This window comes from Asterias amurensis, chromosome 2, assembly GCF_032118995.1.
Source record: "Asterias amurensis chromosome 2, ASM3211899v1".
In the NCBI taxonomy this organism is placed as follows: Eukaryota; Metazoa; Echinodermata; class Asteroidea; order Forcipulatida; family Asteriidae; genus Asterias; species Asterias amurensis.
In genome coordinates this window covers 8926023-8949042 of record NC_092649.1, presented here as the reverse complement: position 1 = coordinate 8949042, position 23020 = coordinate 8926023, and the positions used below count along the sequence as shown (strand labels likewise).

The 23020-nt window shown below is 37.8% G+C and overlaps 1 protein-coding gene and 1 long non-coding RNA gene across 3 annotated transcripts in view; one reads left to right on the top strand and one right to left on the bottom strand.

Annotated features, from left to right (window-relative positions):
• The window catches only part of LOC139949843 (uncharacterized), a 134315-nt gene that overhangs the window by 83211 nt on the left and 28084 nt on the right, over positions 1-23020 (top strand). The gene's annotated exons all lie outside the window — the stretch shown is intronic.
• Positions 63-23020, bottom strand: part of LOC139951703 (scm-like with four MBT domains protein 1) — a 34121-nt gene continuing 11163 nt past the window's right edge. For both annotated transcript variants that reach the window (XM_071950730.1, XM_071950739.1), the window contains exons 7-21: positions 22705-22948; positions 22114-22214; positions 20969-21209; positions 20110-20219; positions 19512-19761; positions 18646-18728; positions 17209-17443; positions 16555-16600; positions 15831-15919; positions 14975-15224; positions 14455-14636; positions 13404-13735; positions 12380-12541; positions 8016-8150; positions 63-6078 (exon numbers count right to left, since the gene is read on the bottom strand). In XM_071950730.1, coding sequence (XP_071806831.1) covers positions 5938-6078; positions 8016-8150; positions 12380-12541; positions 13404-13735; positions 14455-14636; positions 14975-15224; positions 15831-15919; positions 16555-16600; positions 17209-17443; positions 18646-18728; positions 19512-19761; positions 20110-20219; positions 20969-21209; positions 22114-22214; positions 22705-22948 — 2601 coding nt within the window. In that variant the 3' untranslated portion in view covers positions 63-5937. The remainder of the gene's footprint in view (positions 6079-8015; positions 8151-12379; positions 12542-13403; positions 13736-14454; positions 14637-14974; positions 15225-15830; positions 15920-16554; positions 16601-17208; positions 17444-18645; positions 18729-19511; positions 19762-20109; positions 20220-20968; positions 21210-22113; positions 22215-22704; positions 22949-23020) is intronic.

The following is a 23020-nucleotide window of genomic DNA, read 5'->3' as shown; positions in this document are numbered from 1 at the left end:
TGACCACTACAAAATGATAGGCACATTATGACAAACGTTTTTTTTTATTATCACAACTTTATTTAGTTAATTCATATTTACTTTTTTTAATCAATGAGTTTACACTCAATATATCATAATTAAAATAATTCACTACTGCTGAGACACTTTGCTCCAATTTAAAATATCTCCTTGAAAGCTTTCAACAAATTTGTACATCATATCAAAAAAATATATCACTTTTTAGGGTCAAGAGTAAATTCAAAATAAAGACGTTTTGAAGCAGCTTACTCGAGTTATCCATCCAGACTTATCCCCCCAAAAACATACATTTATAGCGGTATGTTGGTTGCCAATCCAGATTTATAATTCGAATCAAAGACATCAATGGGAGATCCAACAAACATTTCAGAAAGAAATTTGGCTGCATACCGGGGCAGGAGTCGAAACTGCACCTATGACATAGCTATCTAAGTTAAAGGAACACGTTGAGTTGGTCTATAAAAAGCGTTTGTAACCATTTGTTATAAAATGCATATGGTTGGAAAGATGTTTTAAAAGTAGAATACAGTGATCCACACACATTTGCCTCGAAATTGCGTGGTTTTCCTTTTACTGTGCGAACTAACACGGTCGGCCATTAATGGGAGTCAAACATTTGACTCCCATAAATGGCCGATCGTGTTAGTCGATGAGGTAAAAGGAAAACCGTGCAATTTCGAGGCATGTTTGTGTGGATCATTGTATTCTACTTTTACAACATCTTTCTACGCATATGCATTTTATAAAAAACGGTTACAAACGCTTTTCAAAGACCAACTCGACCGATCCAAGGCAACGTGTTCCTTTAACTTTCTCACTCCACAGTAAAGGCAGGGTCATAGATTGGTTTTTGTCAACGTCACTATGCTAATTTAATGGCAAATATATAAAGAAAGATACAAGAAAAGTCACACATGAAAGTTTCAGCTGACAGTGTCTACTTGCTGGAACAGTATTTTCACAAAACTGTTGAATCCATCTACCACCATCATTTACATTGAAATGTTTTTGTTTGTGGTCAACGCTATCCAAACCATTGCTTCTAAGGAAATTCTTTCTAAAAATTAGTTTATACCAACCGCTGCAGTGCTTTTCACCAAGTAAGTTTTTATGGTCCTTAATTTTGGGAGAAGTTGCCAATCTATAACCATACCTTTAAAACATTGTTCATAACTGGCTTTCATAGAGCTATACAATTTAACTTTGGATGTTTATACACAGTAGTTAACCAAGGTAAACCTGGTAGATATGACAAAGTTAGACACTTGAAGTTGAAGCGGTTAACAATATTTTGTCTGCCTTGGAATGCCTTTAAGAGGTAAGGAAAGAGAGAATGAATTAGGCAAGAGTCAAACACGCTAGCAGAAACTAGCTGTTAAGTTGTAGCTTTCTCAACAATTTCAAGACACTGTTTACCTTAGAATTAAAATACCATGGCTTTTGGAACAAAACAAATTTTGGTTTAGGCTGGGGTCGAACCCAATACGAGGACACAGCAGAAATAGCGCTTGAACTTTTTCTGCTAAGCAAACATAAGCATTATACGAGTGACTGTAAATGTGACATAGCCGTTACCTTTACTCTGGTAAGCAAAATTTGTTTGTGCTTATCAACTTTTTGAGCTTAAAAAGCTCTAAAAAGATGGACCAGTGACTATCTATCCAGTTGTAGTTTCCAACACTGTTTTCAATACACTTATTTCGCAAAAAAAGAGTTGAATGAGTCAGGATTCCACATCAACACAAACATCTACCTATTGACCCAATCCACCTGACGTCATTATCAGAATAATCTTGGATGCGCCATAATGGTGGGCAATGTCACTGTGTGTTATTCAGTGAAGTGCGCATTTTAGGCGACACAGCGTTTACACGTAACCCTATTGACCACCAAAATGGTGAGCGTGGCACAGTCGCCGCGTGTTAAGTGCATGCAAATGGTCAATATAATTAAAAATCCAATACAATCTTCAAAACCTTGATACTCCTGGATTTAAAACAATGACTGTTTGAGGATCAACAAGAGGATGACTAAAACAAGAGACAAATGTTTAAACTTTTACCAAATGAGGTTTGCGAAGACACCATGTCATAAATCTCTTGATGATGTGATGGTTCCGAGAAGAACTAGTGGTGTTAGCTTATGGTTGAATAGTTTTACTCCCCCAGTTCATTTTTCAAGCTAATCTGTGACAATTATCACATTGTATCTGAGGTCAATTTTTTTTTTGTAAAAACCAAAGTTGGTAAGTTTGAAGGCTGGCTCATTATGAAAATTCTTTTAAAGACAGTGGACACTATTGGTAATTGTCGAAGACCAGTCTTCTCACTTGGTGTATTTCAACATATGCATAAAATAATAAACCTGTGAAAATTTGAGCTCGATTGGTCGCCGGAGAAAAAAACACCCTTGTCACACGAAGTTGTGTGCTTTTAGAAGCTTGATTTTGAGACCTCAAATTCTAAACCTGAGGTCTCGAAATCAAATTCGTGGAAAATTACTTCTTTCTCAAAAGCTATGTCACTTCAGAGGGAGCCGTTTCTCACAATGTTTTATACCATCAACCTCTCCCCATTACTCGTTACCAAGTTAGGTTTTATGCTAATTAATATTTTGAGTAATTACCAATAGTGTCCACTGCCTTTAATCAAAGTCTCACAATGAAAGCACTTCATGCACAAACACTTTTAAGTATGCTAGGTTAACGAACCAAACTCTATAGAGTGAGGTCAAACCTTTCTTTACATTTGAAATTGATCCCAAGCTCCTTGATCAAATCTCTTTTGTACCGACTCAACATTTTCAAAGATATACAAAACTTTCAACCTTCTCTCCATATAGTTTTCTGGGCATCTAATTGCAATGCTGTTTTTTTCTTTTTTTTTAAGTGTCCGTTTTTACTTTTGGGGTACTCAAAGATATTTGTTTTCACCTCAAAGTTGACTTGTATTTACCCACTTGGTTTCCTTTGTGGTTTGTAACTTGATCTTAACTATTTTGTTTCATTACATTTCAATCATGATCATCCCTTTGAACTTTGCCAGGAAATAGTTTCCGGAATGCATGTTTCCTGTGTTCAATTATTAGAACATTATAAACAAAACTAAAAGCACCATTGAGAAGTTAAAAAGTGTGAAGCAACAACAATCAATATACTGTAAGTAGAAATTCATTGCAAAATGTTTTGAGCTGTTTCATTAAAGACACCACACACTATTTGTAAATGTCAAAGACAAGTCTTCTCACTTGGTGTATCTCAACTTATGCATAAAATAACAAACCTGTGAAAATTTGAGCTCGATTGGTTGTCAGAAATCCGAGATAACTATAAAAGAAAGAAAAACACCCTTGTCACACGAAGTTTTGTGCTTTCAGATGCTTGGTTTGGAGACCTCAAATTCTAAACTTGAGGTCTCGAAATCAAATTCGTGGAAAATTACTTCTTTCTCGAAAACTACTTCACTTCAGAGGGAGCCGTTTCTCACAATGTTTTATACAATCAACAGCTCCCTATTACTTGTTACCAAGTAAGGTTTTATGCTAATAACTATTTTGAGTAATTACCAATAGTGTCCACTGCCTTTAATATCAAGTGAACAGGTATTCAAGCACTCAGTGAGAATACATTTCACATTGGAAAATAATTCATTGCATACAAAACATTTGGAAAAAATAATTAATGGCATTACACATATACAAAAAGGAAAAGTATTATGGGCCCATATTCATGGAACTGCTTTCTGCAGAATCTCGAGCTAAAAAGTATTTTTTTTGTCACTGTAATGCTGATTTATAGGCATACTTATAAAGAACGATTGTACAATAAAAGTCATATGTGAAAATTTCAGATGAATACAAAGTGTACTTGCTGAGCAGCAACAACTTTAACAGCGAGTTGATAAAGGGTCTTAAAAGGAACACGCTGCCTTGCGAGTTGGCAGTATAAAAAGCATTTTGTAACTGTTCATTTTAAAATGCATGGTTGGAAGGATGTTTTAAAAGTCGAATACAATGATCCACACAAATTTGCCTTGGAATTGCATGGTTTTCCTTTCGCTTTGCGAACTAACACGGTTGGCCATTTATGGAAGTAAAAATTTGACTCCCATAATATATGGTCAACCGTGTTAGTCGACGAGGTAAAAGGAATACCACATAATTTCGAGGCATATTTGTGTGGATCATTGTATTTGACTTTTAAAACATCTTTCTACCCATATGCATTTGATAGCAAACGGTTACAAACGCTTTTCAAAGACCAACTCAACTGGTCCAAGACAATGTGTTCCTTTCACACATTCTGGCTGCAGCATTAGCTACCAGGCATCAACCCTCAGATATATCTAAGAAACGATTCATGCATTAATCATTTCCCAGATACAAATGTTTTGGGGTGAAAAATTGTTTCTGTTTTTCAGCGATATGAAATTTGACCCTGGTTTTAATAACACATTTCAGTTTTATTGTCAAACTCAGAGGTATTCCACTCCAACTAAAGTGTAGTTTTGGGATGGAATCTTGATAAAGAGTAAAGACCAATGTTTGCAATTTGTTGTAAATATTTATCTCATCACACATCCAACAGCACAGGGAACAAAAAGAAACGTTTAGTTTCAGATGTGGAAGAATCCAAATGGGGAAAACACACGCAATCATGCAGTAGACAGAAACCCCAATTCACAAAAATTGACCTTGATGGTAGCTACAATGTAAGATGTGGCTTTGCAACGGCAAGAAGCCGAGGTTAGAACGATGGTTAACTTGCACAAAGAGACATTGATTGGGAAGATAATGAGGAGCTAGTAAACTGGAAATCTTGACATTTCACTTTTACTGACGACTCAGAGCCAAACGCAGTTTTGTAATACAATCTTGGTAAACTTCTTATCAAAAGTAATGACCAATGTTTGTAGTTTGTTGCAATTACTTATCTTATTATCGCCCAACAGCACAAGAAACAAAAAGTAATATTTAGTTTCACATGTGGGAGGAAACCCCAAATGGTGAAAACCCACGCAATCATGCAGTAGACGGAAACCCCAACTCACACGTTGTACATAACAGGCTGACAATGTCCTTGATGGTAGCTTAGATTTGGCTTTGCAACGACAAGGAGCCGAGGTTAAAACAAAGGTTAACAAGCAAAAGGAGACACTAATTGGGCAGATAATGAAGAGCTGGTAACGGGAAATCTTGACGTTTACCCAAAGAGAACAACTTCCCCGAAGACCATTGTCACGCGATGTCTATAACTGTCTCATTTCGTGATAGTGTCTCGAAAACCAAGGTTTATCGGGCAATAAACTATTTTTTGAATTGACAATGATATATAACTCTATAATTAAATCCAATCAAAATTCCCTAAGGTCACTCATTAAAATCCAGCCTGAGCCAGCTTTTGAGTTGATATTTGTTATATTTGACAGGATTAGGGAGACACCCACGCACTCCGGTCATGAGCTGTCCGGTCTTGAAGCATCATAGAGCAAAATAAACCATTAACTGACCATTACCCTGATAAAAACAAATTCACCAAAGGACAGTTCTTGACTAATTGTCTTCAACAAACTTTTGTATACATAAGCTGATGTTAGGCTACCACATCCAACATCATGATGTGTTACTAATAGACAGATATTGGGGGAAAATTGTAATTGTTTGGGAAGAAAACTCAATCAGAACCTAATTTCATAGAGCATAACAAGTTGCTTAGCACAGGAAAATGTTGCTTAGCAGTAACAGGTTGCCAGCCCCAATACAATGTAATGTATATTATTTGTGATTGATTTCCTGCTAGTTTTTACGAATCAGGAGAACTTGCTAAACACATTTTTGTTCCTGCTAGACAGCTTTATGAAATTTGTACCTGTAAACAAGGGTTGTCTGTCTCACTTCAGAAATACACAAAGTATGGTCTCACTTGGCAAATTGATCATAGAATGCGATTTTGACCCTTTCTATGTGGTGACAAAGCTTGATGGCTGGACCCAGTTTCAGATCCATACATTCCTGCACTGTAGGTAGTGTAAGAAGAAGAAGTGCCTGGCCGTCTATTTCCTAAAGGAGAAAAAGAACGACACAAAGATACCGTGACAGAGAGATCAAATGACAGGATCATTAAAGGCAGTGGATACTATTGGTAATTACTCAAAATAATTATCAGCATAAAACCTCACTTAGTATAATGGGTAATGGGGAGCGTTTGATAGTATGAAATTGTGAGAAACGGCTCCCTCTGAAGTGACATAGTTTTTGAGAAAGAAGTTATTTTCCACAAATTTGTTTTTGAGACCTCGTGTTTAGAATTTGAGGTCTCGAAATCAAGCATTTGAGGGCACACAACTTCATGTGACACCTAAATGGGTGTTTTTGTTCCATTCATGTCATCTTGCAACTCATGACCAATCGAGCTCAAATTTTCACAGGTTTGTTCTTTTATGCATGTTAAGACACACCAAGGGAGAAGAATGGTCTTTGACAATTACCAATAGTGTCCAGTGTCTTTAAGTCTGTTTGGGGTTCAGTAATTCAGTCTGTTTAGGGTTTAATATAGGGTTTAAATATAAATGATGAGGCAATTCCACAGTTACTCAAATTACACTGACTGCAGGAGTCATTTATCTGGATTTCTTTTCAATGATTCCATATATCTAGTAAAAAATTCAGAAAACCAGATTTCTAAATGTTCATATGTGGACAATGCAGCGTTAGTAAATTTGGATTGTCCACTTGCGTTTTTGTGATATTATTTGATGAGAACATGTGGCGTTAACTGAGCAGGCATAAAACAATGCAATATAATAAGTAGTTTGTTAGAAAAAATATGATTCAAACAGGTGAGTTATAAAAGTCCCATGAAAATCAAAACAGAGAAAGCTTGGGGAATATGTTCTGGTAAGTCATAAGGGGAATGTGCTTTGACCATAGAATTTTGTCGTTAGCGTCTGCAAGAATTGGCCAGCACAACGAAGAGGACGAACAAGAACATATTTATGAAGTAGATCAGATAGGCCTATACTTTGCAAAGGTCACTTCCATTTGAAAAGTGTTAAAGCCTATAGACCCCTTGCATAATGCGAAACGCTACACTGACGCACACGCTTTCTTGCACAAAGAACAGCTAGCGTCCAATCATTTGCCTCCTTTGACCCCAGTGACTGTGGGTGCTTTTAGAGCGTGTGACGTCACATGCATGTGGTCTATATGGGAAACATTTGAAGGGGCACCATGGCCCAGATCAGGGCAACAAGGCCATGTCCTCCTTTCTTTCCTGTCAATCCAGGCCTGCTTGAAAAAACTATTATCATTAAGTGGTCATATGTTTTGGAGCTGATTTTTCATTAGACTGGTCTTCTGTCCTTATCCGCAAGGGACAGGAAATTGGTTCTACGTAACCTTACCAGCGATATCATAGCAAATGTATTACAGAACATGTACATCCATATAATGACGTAAACGTGTACCGTAAGTAGAATTTGACTGCGTAATGAACAAGAGATCAACAGTACATCCGTACCACGTGACTGCAATATATTGACGTTAAGTTGGCTCAAGGCCACCCTCTGGCATAATTCACAAGCCTTGAAGTGTGACGTCAGATGTTTTGGCTCATTTTTCATTTGCTTTTAGCCAGTAATCACTCGAATAAGGCGCCCTCCCAGGAACGTAAAAAGAAGCCTTAGTTTGCTTATTGGCATCTGCTAAACGTACACAGACATGCATTTCTATTGTTTCTTCACTGTTTTACCAATTAGATTGTGGTAGGAGAATGTTAATGCCTGATGAATGCGTTTTGGCGGATGTAACCAAAAGCTATTTCGGTTTTTCAGCAGTGATTTTACCAATGGTCAATTCAACCAAAACAGTTGATGGTAACGACCGCCGAAACCGACACAGTTCATCGCAAGTGTTACAACCCAGTACATGTAGTGATTTCTGAGTTGGTAATTAAATAACCTCATTCATAATGTCATGAAGGAACAATTGAACCTTACCTGCTCTTCGAATATTCTTGCTAATGTTGCACAGTCTGTTTTGTTGATGAATTTGACGACCTCACTAGTGGTCCATTTCAGGGGGTTGGAGGTGAGATGGAGGCGGTCTTCTGGCTTGCTGTTTGTGACAAAGGCCTGCGCAAAGAGAGAAAAAAAAGATAACAATGAAGGGCTTGTTGAGCATAAAAAAGCATTTGTTCTGAACCGATATGCTTGGAAAGATAAATTCAAGTTAAATATAATGATTCACATCAAGTGAGATAGTATGCCGTTTGTATAATTTTATGACAGAACTATATTTGCTACTAAAAAGAACCGAATTGTTTACGACACAAAATTAGTAGATCTAGACTTAAATTTATTTAACACTCTATTGAAAAAAAAAAAAAAAAAAAAAAAAAAGGCAATACAGAAAGCAGTTAATAAAAAATAAAGTCAAAGACATGTAGGCCTTACTAGGTGAAATATGTTAATATTTGTCCCTATTGATCTCTTCAGGCTGGTCCGGATATTGTTTTATAATCATCATTGTTTGTTTCATTGTTAATATTGATTTCATCAACCCAGCCTCACACTCTATTAATTTTGTTTACTCTCTGTAACATCTGTGTACATGTTTTGTCTCTTACAATTTTCCATTTTTATATATTAAAGGGAGTGGACACTATTGGTAATTGTCAAAGACTAGCCGTCACAGTTGTTGTATCTCAACATATGCATAAATTAACAAACCTGTGAAAATTTGAGCTCAATCGGTCATCGAACTTGCGAGATAATAATGTAAGAAAAAACACCCTTCTCACACGAAGTTGTGTGCGTTTAGATGGTTGATTTCAAGACCTCAAGTTCTAAATCTGAGGTCTCGAAATCGAATTCGTGGAAAATTACTTCTCTCTCGGAAACTATGGCACTTCAGAGGGAGCCGTTTCTCACAATGTTTTATACCATCAACCTCTCCACATCACCAAGAAAGGTTTTATGCTAATAATTATTTTGAGTAATTACCAATAGTTTCCACTGCCTTTAATGAATGTTTTTAATTGCTGGGCACCTTTGAAAAACAGTGTTTCACTGATAGGTTTCCTCAGGATAAATATGAAATACATATTTATTTTGGTTGTACCTGTATACACTGATGTGTACGGGTCCCAGCGGCTCAGGAAAGTAATTGAGTATACAGTGCTTAAACACACACATCGGTTTATATGGGTAAAACCAATATTAATATTCTTTATCCCCGAATTTCCATATATTAAGAAACATAATCCTGTCCTGTTATTGGCGGCTCGTCCGTCCGCTGTTGGTTTGGTCAATAAATCTAATATATAATATAGACGATGTGACCTATGTTTACATTCAAACCGCCCTCTATTGACAAAACACTCTATACGTCATGTTTCGCCGGGCACTGAGTTGCGCAGTCACAGTAAGATTGCGTACACTTTCTTGCTGGCTGCCAAAACACAAAGGTTTTGCCCGGCGGTATGCGCGCGAATCATGTTATGGTTTTCGTGTGACGTCAGAGGTCACATCGTCTATAACAGTAAATGAAAAATAGATACATAAAATGATACATATTTTGTAAAAAATTGTACAGTTATAAGAGATCATTCATGCCACTGGAACAAAACATTATCTTTTCCCTCAATCAGCCTCAATCACACATTATAATAAGAACAGATTTTAAAAATCATCCACATATTTATCTAAATACTTAATGGCAGATTGATATGTGAAAAAAATTCTAACACTAGTTAATGACAGATGTTAGTTTAGACCATTTTGATTTTAAGTTTTTATTGAATTATTTAAATAAAAAAGAAGATAAAAAAAACATTGGTCAGGTTCTTAGTTTTTTAAATCACAATTTGTTTTTCACTGGTTCACTTCTCTTTCTGTTTTGGATCCGGAGCTACTGTGGAACTGAAAATACAAGAAATGGTCTCGCTGCCAGTTCAACTACAACAAAACGCATTGTGATATACAATTTTTTTTTGAATTGTTTCAAATTCAACAATAATTTTTTTTTATCCTTTCAGGAAATGAGATAAAAAAGATAAAACAAACATTGGTCAGATTTTTTATTTTCTAAATCACAATTTGTCTTTCTGTGGTTCACTTCTCTTTCTGTTTCAGATCCGGAGCTAATGTAGCACTGAAAATACAAGAAATGGTCTCGCTGCCAGTTCAACTACAAGTAAACGCATTGTAATATACAAATTTTTATTGAGTTGTTTCAAATTCAACAATAACAGTTTTTATTATCCTTCCAGGAAGTGAGATATAAAAAGATAAAACAAACATTGGTCAGAGTTTTAATTTTCTAAATCACAATTTATTTTTCTGGTGGTTCACTTCTCTTTCTAAAGAAACTTTCGGATCCGGTAATGTGGAACTGAAAATACAATAAGCGGTCTCGCTGCCAGTTAAGTAATGAAAATACATATAAAACCAACAGTTCACAAAGATATAAATCTACGCTTTAAAAACATAAAAATTCACAGCCAGTTTCGGTAACCCAATCCATAGTCTTTTACTTAAATCCTCTTTGACTGAAATGTAAGCCTGGGATATCGTTTTGCTTTTCAGCGATTGCATCTGTTCGAAGGGCAGGATATGTAATGTAGGTCGTCTAGAGAGGGATCAAGCATGCAACTGAACAAATAATGGACAGGAAAAGGACGACTGAACAACAGCGGAAATGTGCAGAGTCGTATTTGAACAGAGCACACACTTCTATTGAACAACAACTCTCTTTGCTTCCATTTCAGAGCGGTCTCAAACATTCAATGAAACTCTGAAAGGGGTTGCTATAAATAAAGCTTGCCCTTCGAGAAAAGTACATGCACTTTTAACCTTTGCAGAATACTCGGCCAAATTAACATACACCCTCGCCTTTTCTCTCATAATTATATTCTCATCTATGCCCTATAAAAAATATATATAGTCGACCTGAACTACAGATGGGAGGCGGCAGAAAATGCTTTATAGAGTACATTCATAAAACGTAGTTTTTCTAATAAAAAATTCCCACCGATGAAAAACATATGAAATGAATCAGCAATTAACATGTTATGGAGGGGGGGGGGGTATGGGGTATGTAACTCTGTGTGAAAATGGCAATACGATAAAAAAAAAAAGGGGGTACACAGAAAATTTAAAAGAAACATTATTTTGTTTCACTATTGAAGTAAATACAGGATCGGTAGAGCTGACAAAATAGTCAGAGATTCTGTATGGTCAACCATATATACAAATAAACAATCATATGAAATTATGGCTTAATCAATGGTTAGAGTCAGGAAAAAAAATAGTGGGAAAAAACATGCACAAGGTTCAGCATATAAAAACATCGTTGTTAACTGTACCATATTTGTTTTAATAGGCTTCCAGATGCAATTTTCTAATTAATCAGTAGAGAAAAACAAAACAATGTTTTACTAAAAACTTTCTTGCCCAAACATCTTCAAAATTGAACAAGAATTTGATAGATTTTTAGGGAAGCGAACATGAGAAAGTACTCATTTCTACAATAGAAACTTTTCCCACTACTTTTACCCTCGAATGTTGTACGATGATACTGAAATATAATGGTTGGGCGTCTGATTTCAAAATGATTAGAAACATTAAAATTTGAAATGTTTAGTGAGCCATACCAAACTGTACATTACTCTTGCGTTTCCATGGCAACAGCAACATATGATACACTTTGGATTCTCAGGTTGTTTGGAATCAACCTCATAACCTTTCATCCGAAACTAATTCAATTTCATACCCCTAGTGTATTTGGCAGCGGATGTAGTGAGCATGATGATGGTAGATGATGGGTAAAAAACATTTCAAGGGAAGGAGTGCAGAGTACACTTTTTTCATTTATTTATTCAACTACATGTACCATACACCGCACTGTAGGCCTAAAACATACATTATGCATTGTGCATTTGCATTTGAGTTTGCATAGAGCAAGTATTATGAGAGAATATCAAAGCCAAGGATGCACTTTTAAATCTATGCACTTTTTAAATCCCAAAATAATAATTTGGGGTTGAACAAAGAAATTTACTTCTTTGGAATAACATGGCTGCACTCCATCAGTTGAGCTATCTAGCCCAAATGTTGCCGGCTTCCCTATTTTGTCAATTCCTTTGTTCCCCAGGGGGTGCCCGTCCGAGGCTATTTAACCTGTATCGGCCAAACAGCTAGGGATCACGCCATGTCTGCAATACAACCAGCAGAGACCACCTGGAGAGATTGCGACTTTTCAAACATCTAGGGCAACTGACTGGGTACATTTTAAATATTTTAGGTGGAAAAAGATAAATTGACTAGACAGGATTTTTTAACAACAGGAAAATTCAACTCACTTTTGTTTTGGCTTTGTCGTGGTTGACAGCGGGTTGGACCGGTGGCTTTTCTTTGGCAGCTTTCTTCTGGGCTCTATTGGATGTCAAGATGGCGGCGAATGTCTTCATCTTGGTTCCCCTCTCCCGATGAGGTAGGACAAGCTTTGGTGGGATGGGATGGATCTGCAATATCAACAAGTCAATACTGGAAATTCAATTCAATAAAACATTTACTACCGTACTTACAATAAGCAAAGACAGAATTAGTAGGATAAGATTAACAGTAGTACAATACAAGCAATGAGTACACATGACCAATGATAATGACACTGAAAAACCCCGTAACAATGCTATAAATGAGTAACTAATTAAACATCTTGAAATTCTTCATTTATTCAGTCAGAAAGTTCTGATGACATGACGAATTTTAACCACCTTCCCTGTCAAACATAGCATTGGAAAGAGCCAATCCACTTTTCCCCTGTCAAACACAGCATTACTGTTTTACAGCCCAATTTTTCTGGACTTCCGATGGGCGGTTTATTATGAAACTTCCGAGTGCCAGCAAGAAGGCATGGAGACTTTCCACTCTGTAAGAAGTGCAGAGGCATGCACCCAAGGTGCTACACTTTGTTTCACTGTGTTTCAAAGAGGAACACAGGGTAAAAAGTAGCGACAACCATGCCTTGTGTTATGCTTTTTCCAGTGGTAATTTTGCAACCCTCCCCCCACAATCTAAGAAAAATTCAAATTTGGGGGGATAAAAACAAAACTACTTCAAAGTGAAATTATTCTCCAAATGCTTTATTCTATCGAAACCTGCTGTATTTCTAACCAAGTTAGTTTTTTTATACCATTAGTTTTAAAAGTGACTAACAAACATAGACCTTCCCTTTGATGATTTTAGTACTACATAATTGGGTCTCACTGCAATAACCTAAATTTCTGTAAGTTTGCATACTCAGCGCCTTGAGTACCTTGTTTGGTAGATACGTGTGTTATAATAAGACTTTTTTAGAATAAAGCATCTAAAGACGCTGCTGACCTTTTTCCTCTTGGCTGATTGGAGCAGTGCATGTGCCATCGTCTGAGATTGATTCTTCTTCTTGACCATTCCTCCTCTTTCCTGTCTCCTAGCATCCTCCCCGTCGTTCCCTGCCTCCCTCTCTCCATCCTGACCGTTCTGTAACTGTTCCTCCTCTTCCTGAGTCAGCAGGCTGTGTTTCTTGCGGTGGACAAATGGCTTGCGCTTCTTGCGTCTTTTGTTGCCCTTACGTGGTGGAGGTGGAGGGGGCAGTGGTCGGACAACTGTGGTGGTCTTCCTACCCGGTGGTCTACCAATGTGGTGAAACTTCTTCTTCTTGCCGTACTGGTATGCTGGGGATTAAAACAAAATGGGATTTCTTATTAGATCTCAACAACTTAAATAATTTTTTGTGAGTACCATGTTGGAATAATTCATTCTGGTAGTATCTCAACAAGTGTTTGTCTTTGAATTAAAGAAGGGCACAAAATAAAAACACACTTTTCAACCTTCACCAACAGGTAGTATAAATAGGGGAGGTTTACGGTAGCACCATTTGTAAATCTCTTTTGAGTAGTGTTCATTCTGCAAAAGAGCCGTTGGTTGACAACCTTCAAAAATACAACTGGAACAAAAATCTACATGGGATTTGAGGCATTGCATGGTGGGGTATCAATATATAATATTTGTTTTGCGGTAACACCATGTGTGTATCTACTAGGTAGGTAGATTATTTTCTTTTGAGAACTTGTCTTTCTTCTACTGCCACGGAATAGAATTTCGGAATTTGGGAGACTTCTCAAAAGAACTGTCCTGCTTTTACCTACTACCTGGCAATCAATCTAGTTCCAAGTTGTTTTAAACAAGAATCACTCGGTTACCGATCGGAATCAAGGAATTGATCCTAGTAACTTTTAAAAAGGAAAAAAAAACATTGTTGCTGCAAACTTACCAACCAAAAGGATCATGGGTATAAATGCAAACAAATGTTTAACTGGTTGACGTTCCGACCCTAACAGAGTCTTTCTCAGAGGCTAAAATGAACTAACTGTATTTTTAAAAAGGAACTTACTGTATTTGGTCTTGGTTAGGTTGGTGCAGCCATCTTGACATTCTTCATTATCAGCGACACACTTGAGGGATATTAGATTGGGACAGCATTCTAGTTTGATGCACGTTGTCCTTATGTACTCTGTCAGTTCACTTGATGTCTTGCATATCTCAACCAAGGCACGGTAGCTTTTACCCTTGTATCTGGAGGGGAAAAAGAGTAGACAAAATAGCAACGGCTTTTATAATTACTTCTTGTAGGTCGGGCTGATGTCAGTCCTAATAAAACTCAGTCTTATGTAGTTTGGGGGCGTGTGGCCAAGCGGCAGTAATTAAGGTCTATGATATACTGAATGTGGGTTAGAATCCTGGCCGGGTCAGTTGCGACACTTGACGCACAAATGGGTACTGGTGAGAGCTGGGGAGTAACCTCGCATAAGTTTAACTTGTGTTTTTAACTGACTTTTGGCAAGCACACCACTGCAGCAGTGGCAACGAAGTGATATTTGTTCATCAAAAGAAAATAAACTTCCACCACTCACTTTGCTTTCATGACTTGTAGATGGCCATTCATACCAGCCGTTTCCTCATTCTCAATCTCTAATTCCTTCAGCACTCTAGGGGGTTTATATGCAGCGTTGATCAGCAACGACAAGACCTCTCTTAGGACCAGCACCACGATACCTGGCCCAACGGCCTTAGGCAGCTCCGCTATGCGACCTTTACTGAGGAAGGGACCCGAGAAACACTTGTGGTTGAAGTACACCTTGGGTGTCCAATCGGTGCCATGACCTGCCAAGAGACAAATGAAAAAAAAAAATAAAAAATACATTTCACTTGAAGCAAAGTTCATGATCATCACCAGTTCATATGCCCAAACATGGCAATAAATATTTTACACATTTTTTTTTAGTAAATCATACCAAAAAATCTTTTTTTTTTTTTTACAGTTTAGATTGAGTGGAAGTAGGTTCAATCTTGCAGACGTTTCCTCTGCTATGGGCATTTCGATACAAGACATTTGTAGCTGCTATGGTCTCTAAAGGTTTTATCATTGGACAAAATGATCTGCGCCCAACTTCATAAAGCCTAAGCACATAAACTTGCTCAGCACAGAAAAGTATTGCTTAACAGAAACTGATTACCAGCCAAAATTGCATTAAGTTTACATTGTTGTTTCTTCACTGGTGACTCGCTCAATTTTTGCTTAGCAAAGAAATTTCTAAAGCAGTGTTTTCTGGTTGACAGCTTTGGGTCTACTTACTGCTGAATTCTACATGCTTTACAGCGCATTGAAGAAGCGCACAATTTCGCGGTAAGCAGAGCCATGAAATTGTACCCAGTATTCCATTCCCCGAGTGCTGAGACTGACCGAACTATAATAAATCTTCTTGTTACCTGTTGCAGAGTCTTCATCCCTGTGCAGCCTTTGGATTTTCTGATATAAATCCCGGCCTGGACTCAGTGGAGAAATTGTTGGCTGTTGCCTGGTTGGGGAAAAACAAGAGGGACAGTTACAATGATGTTCAGAACAGCACTTCTGGTTTGGTTCTGATGAATTACTGCACAATCTCCACATATTGGGATGTACACGTGCAGGTCATATACTTATGACAGCACTTTAGCTTAAAATACTCGGCTGTCAGACAAACAATCCAAACAGCACAAGTAGTCAGTACGCATGAGTTAACATAAAATTTGGTATGTTGGTAACTAATTTAACATGTTGGCCTGAGGTCAAGGTATAAGCTTTGTATTTAGCATTAGTACTACTATTGGTAAGGGTTTCACAGCAATATATAGTGATTACTTAAACTTTAACCACAATGTTTGCATGAGGGCGCTTTCAAAAGTGAATTTCCTTGAATCACAATATAACAGTTTTATCTTATTTTGACTGCCTGTACAATATTTACCTAAAATTCTCTGAAAATCCATACAAACCATGCTATTCCGTGTGTAAAAACAACTAAGTTTATTGTGAAAATAAGTACAGTTGCCATTACTATGTAATTTGTTATGTGAAATGCTTTGCACATAACATTCAGTTTGAGGAGTAACAGGATGGGCAGTTTTGTAAAGGGGTAAATAAAAAAAAAAATTAAGGTCAGTGCAGACTTACCTATGCTTCTCTGGCCAAACGATGGCAACCTTTTTAGCCTTTCTTGCTGTAACAAACAATAGAATATGTTTGCAATGAGATTGATTTGTCATTATCCATTATAGTCATGATGTTGTCTAAAATAAAATTCCAATAAATGAAGAGGATCTTCTGAGGCTAAAAGAATTTGGAAAAATCAATTAGCATTACCAATAAAGAGAGCTTAAGCCTGGCTCTATATCACAAGCACGTGCAGGCCCTGTTCGGAATTGAAGTCTGTCTTTAAAGACCCTTTGTTTGAGCTTGGCCATGGACTTAGAATTCTTGGCGGAGTGGAGTTCCACTCGGGCTTTAGACTGAGCCCCTTAGACAGGTAATTGCTACTCAGATCCAGTGATTCCATTGGATACAATGATAACATTGGAAAAACGTTTAGTGACATGAGCTTTCCATAACAGCTCATACAAACAGTACACTCCTACCACATCCGCCATAGAATTTGACTGCGTATCTCTATATAAAATGAATGTAGGTCAGAGGTGCATGTACACGCCGGCTGGAGGCCGGTCTCTGGCATTATTTACAAGCCTCGAAATATGATGTCAGATGTTCAGGCTTCCAGGGCCTGTGATTGAAAATGCTTCATTTCTTGATTTTCTGGTGTTTAATACTCACCCATGAGTTTCTTGGGAGCCTTGAGTATATATCCATTACTCTCACACCATCCCACCGGGAAGATGTCGTGGGACTCTGAGTCCACTACGAGGTTCGGCAGCTTGCTGTTGTCAAAGTGGATCCACATATGACGGTTGACTACTTTAGTGATAGTGGCCACACAGATCTCTGCGGGACTAAAGGGGTTGACGGCTTCTACCTTCATGCTGGGACGAAACTCATGGTCTCGGGAGAACTGGAAAAAGTGAGAAAACGATCAACCATTGTAACAATTATAGTAATCAACTCTTAGCCCTTTAATTAGGGGTGTCTAAAAGCACTTGATAAGATGTTTCTCATAAAGGTTTTTAAAGACAGTGGACACTATTGGTAATTACTCAAAATAATTATTAGTATCAAACCCAAGTTAGGATGGGTTACTCATCCTAACTCAAGATAGGATTAAACCTAGTGTTTCGGTAAAACGGCTGCATGTACCCATTCTTCCCTGACATGAGTGAATGCTCAGAACTTAATGATCAAGTGAGGTTTGCAGAAACACCATGAACATAGGCTCTCTTTATAAGTCGTGGTGGTTTTGAGAAGAACTGGTGGTTTAAAGGCAGTGGACACTATTGGTAATTACTCAAAAAAATTATTAGTATCAAACCTTTCTTGGTGACGAGTAATGGGGAGAGGTCGATGGTATAAAACATTGTGAGAAACAGCTCCTTCTGAAGTGCCATAGTTTTTGAGAAGGAAGTAATTTTCCACGAATTTGATTTCGAGACCTCAGATTTAGAATTTGAGGTCTCGAAATCAACCCTCTAACAAACACAACTTTGTATGACAAGGGTCATTTTTCTTGCATTATTATCTCGCAACTTCGATGACCGATTGAGCTCAAGGTTTGTTATTGTATGCATATGTTGAGATACACCAACTGTGAAGGCTAGTCTTTGACAATTACCAATAGTGTCCACTGCCTTTAAATAAAGAGACCCATTTTAAATACACATTGTTTGGACCAAGTAAGAGTTTTACAAGGTGATGTAACACAGCAAACTCCCTATTGAAACAATAAGTGTACTACACAGAGTTCTGTTTATTACAAGCATTACACAACATAACGGACCATTGACTTTGTGTCCCTTCTGAAAGACGAGGCATTGATCATTAAGTGTCTTGCTTAAAAGGACACAAGTGTCAAGACCGGGACTTCAAAACCCACACTCTACTGATCTCTGATCGGAAACGCCAGAGCCTGAGTCCGGTGCACTTGGCTGCATGGCCATTTATACAGTAAGCAATTTTCTCAGCAAGTTCTTTGGTTTGGTTTGGTTTGTGGGGGATTTCTGAAGGGGAACTCTTGAAAGGTTTTAACAGGTTACACAGAGGTTTATTATGGTCAGGATTCAGACTGGCTTATGGAGTTTTCACTTGTTAATAGGTACTTACAATTCTAAACAGTTCCCTCGGTGCTGGTTTAGCGTTTCTTTCCTTCAGATAAGTATTCCAAAAGAAGTAACTACCTCCATACCCTGCAACAAACACATTGAGTATTCAATAAGGAAATAAAAGAATTGGCGGCGAGGCCTTAAATGGCTATTCGTAAATACCAACTGATAAATACCTCACACAGTTTTGCTATTCCTATTGGTGGAGAGCGTGTTATGTGGGGGTATTTAAACGGTTGATAATGACCAGCTGGAGCCGTTTATAACCTGTAGTTTAGATGCATATCCGAAAACTGTCTCAGTCATAAAATGTCATAAAATGCAACACATGTACAGAGCCCCAGGACGTCGGAAAACGGATAAGTTTTACAGAGTTTCATACTTTATTACGCCTCTTACCCAAAAAGGCATTTATGAATGGGAATAAAAGATTAGTGACTTGTTCTTAAACTGCAGTTTAAAACCTTGCAGGGTCGTGGCCATACAATAAAGGCAGTCACCTTTAGCTTGGGCCTTAATCGCACGGCCACGACCCTGCCGGTTTTAAACGGCAGTTTAAGAATTTGTCGAGACCCTTTTATTCCCTCATTTAAAACTAGCAGGGTCATAACCATGCAATTAAATTGAGGATTGAGCCAAAGTTGTTTGAAACTTACACGAGCTAAGTAAGCAACTGTTTAAATTAACTATTTTTTGCAAAACGTTCTCTAAGGTAAGGGCTTACCTACTATGTGCAAGTGCTACAGTCTTTTAAAGACTTTTCTGGCTATCGACTTACAATTTTGCTGATTTTGTCAAGAGTAAGAAAGACAAAAAATCAAAATCAGACTTAAGTAGGAATAGTATCATGTCTGGCCCTGGACCAACCTTTGGGAGAAGTGAGTGCATAACCATGTTTTTCGCACCAGTTGACAGGAAAGATACCACCGGAGTCAGCGTGACACATAAATGTCGGCCCGGCCTTCTCGTCAATCAGGTTGTCAATGGTAACCAGGAAAGCTTTGTCGTTCAGCCACTCTGACACCGTAGCGGGACAGATCTGCGAGGGCATCTTGGGATTGATGGCCTCAAGACGCATGCCTTTCTTAAAACGGTGACAACGGATCTTTGGCTGATCCTGGAAACAAAAAATAACTCAATGTGTTAGATTCAATAGATTAGATTCAATAGATTTGGAATAAAGAATATTATTTAGTTTTGCCCATACATTGATGTGTATTAAGCTATCTATACTCAGTACTTTTCAAAGTCTTGTGAAAACAAAGTTAGCTCGTTGGTCCAGTGGTAAGACATCTGCTCTAGCATGGCAAAGGTTGTGGGTTCGAATCCAAGTTTTCACACAGAATTCGGGAAAGTACGGAGTATGTGTCATACACATGGGTGTATGGACAAAAAAACAAATAACACTGTTTAAATGCATACAAATAATAAGAAAAAGTTGTAGGAATCAAGTTAGTGATTGTACCTTGAACAATTCCTTAGGAAATGCAGCTTCCCTGCGAGCAGCAGACAACGCATACTGATGTATTGTATTCCAGCCAGCCTCTGTGGTGTTAGCGTTCCTTCGTCTCACCACTGAAATAAATTAACAGAGATTAAGGTTCACTACCTGCTAGCTTTGGGTAATCATAAAGAGTAATCAAGCAAAATAATGAGATACTTACCAAAAGTATGTGCACTTAATGTGCACCGTAACGGCCCATGGTGCACACACGCTCACAGTTTGTAATTTCATGTATATGGTTGATCACACAAAACACGAACACTGTCTGCAAATATTGTTAGCTCATAATCCACTGCTTTAAAATGACACAGAGCGAAGATTTGCCTATGTGCTCGAAATTTCAACGGACCGCAGAACCGCGGCTAATGATTTTAGCATCAAGCCAGTAAACTTACTACCCTACATTTCCAGCTGTCTCGTGTTTTTGAATAATAAAACCTCACTATTATTTTGAACTTTAAAAAGTACTGATTTCAGCATTGGAGTAAAACCCATGAGCCAAATAAGAAAACATCTTCTCTTAGGGCTACAGGCCTTGAACTTCGATCTTGAAGGGGCGCAGCAATTTCTTTCTGGTAAGGGGCACTTCTATGAGGAAAATGAAAATTTATATTGAAACTTTACAAAGGGCACAACAGAAAAAGCAAAGGGCACCATGGCAATTGCTGTGGGTGCTGTGTGGGTTATTTCGTAGCCTGGTGCTACTTTTTCACCACGCAGACATCAAAGGGTCAAAATGCTAGCAAAGGTCTAAAGAATCTCATTCTTGTAATTGATTAAAAAAAATTTTTTTAAAAACACAAGTTAAAATTCTACTCACCTGGGGGAGGTTTCATAAAGACTAGTTTCTCTTTAGCCCAGTCGATTGGATGTACCCTCCAAGACAAGTAGAACAACCAGAAGTCGTCTCCGTCGTCATCTACAGCGGCGTAGCGTAGCCTCAACCTGCCACCGTAGGTTTCCTTGATGACCGCGATCCATGCGTGTCGCGGGTTCAGCTCATCTAGTACCTCCACTCGCATGCCCTTCTTGATTCTGTCAACCGGGGTCGGACTAGACACCTAAAGTAATATTGTTATAAATGAAATAAAAGAATTAACTAGTCTGTTCTGTACCTCTGTGGAACCAGGGGTCGATTTCACAAAGAGTTAGGACTAGTCCTAACTTAGGACTAGTCCTAAGAGATATCAAAAATGTACAGCTAGTCCTAAGTTAGGACTCGTAACTGGTCCTAACTCGAGATAAGACTAGTCCTAACTCTTTAGTCCTAACCCCAGGATCAAGTCCCTGATCTTGTCACCATGGCCTAGTGGTTAAATTGTAGGGCTTGCAATCACAAGATTGTGGGTTTGAATCTTACCCAGTTTCCGACTTACAACTATTGATTTGTGCAACAATCACAGACATTATAGACAAATAACTTAATAAACAAAGTCCCACTTTATACAAGGGCCTCTCTTGTGGATTTGATTGACAAGTTGTTCTCAGTCCAACCTAATTAAAGGGTCTATGTACTTTTTGTAGGACGAAAAACACAATGTCCACAGATTTACACTGAACTTACACAGTTTGAAGATAATGATAGTAGAAAGCTTCTCTGAAAATATTACGTGCCGAGGTGCTGTATTTTTTGGGAAATGAGTAAAACAGTGTCATGAAAATAATTTTGGTCTCATGAGCATTTACAAACGTATTTTCATGACATTGTTTTACTCATTTCTCAAAAACTACAGCACCTCAGTAGATAATATTTGAAGGGAAGCTTTCTACTATCATTATCTTCAAACCCTGTAAGTTTAATGTAAATCTATGGACATTTTGAAAAAGTACCCAAATCCTTTAAATCAGCTCTGCATTTTTTTCTCCCTAACATTTTGCCTACAAGAGTGGCTTTAAGCCTCGTTAGGGGCCAATTTGCATACGTAAATAAATGAAATATGAAACAGCATCAAGCTCTCGGCTTACCTTGCGCATGTGGAGGACATGCTCAGGGACACTCTTAGCCCAAGTCATGAAGATGATCAAAAACTCTTCCCAATTCTTCTTTGGAAACTTTAACAACAGATCTGCAAAGACAAAAAATTCATTGTTTTGTTCATAATACTGCTTGATAATAAATTGATGATTTGAATGATTACACATTGGTATATCTGACAAATAATTTATAGACTACTTAGATTTTTGTTTACTCTTTCAACCATCCATAACCACATACTCTGCTATTAGCAAACTCCCCCCGATTAATGAACATTTTTCACAATAAACAAAAATTATACAACAAAACTTGTCTAACTCGTTTTTATTCGCTGGGATAATACTCAAGTACAATCTTTTCTTTTCTGTGTTTTATTCCTCCCAAACCCCAAAATCTGTCAAATTGGCAAGTTAGTTGAATGAATAATATGCCTGTGATTTTGTTTCACAAAGCTCAGGAAAATACTGAGTATACTTTGCCAACACACATCTGTGTTTATGGGTAAAACCAAAATAAATATCTTTATCCCGATCCAAGTTTCAATCTATTAGTTGAAAGACTAAAAAACCAAAGAAGTTTACCATCAGGAGGCCTGAGAGTACGCCCATTCAACGCACACCAGCCGATAGGATGTATATCAGCCGTTGTCATGTCAACCCAGAAGTCTCCAGACCTCTCGTTCTCATAACCACCGTATCTTAGAGAGAGTAGATTGCTGCATGCTGCCACCACGGTGGCCACCCAGTAGCTCTTGAAGGGACTGTGTTTGTTTAGAACCTCTAGCTTCATCCCTGGGGCAATGCCTGATTGGATACTGGCTTCAACCTATACGACGCAAATCACACAGTTGTATACTGTTATGGTATTTGTTAACTTAAAGGCAGTGGACACTATTGG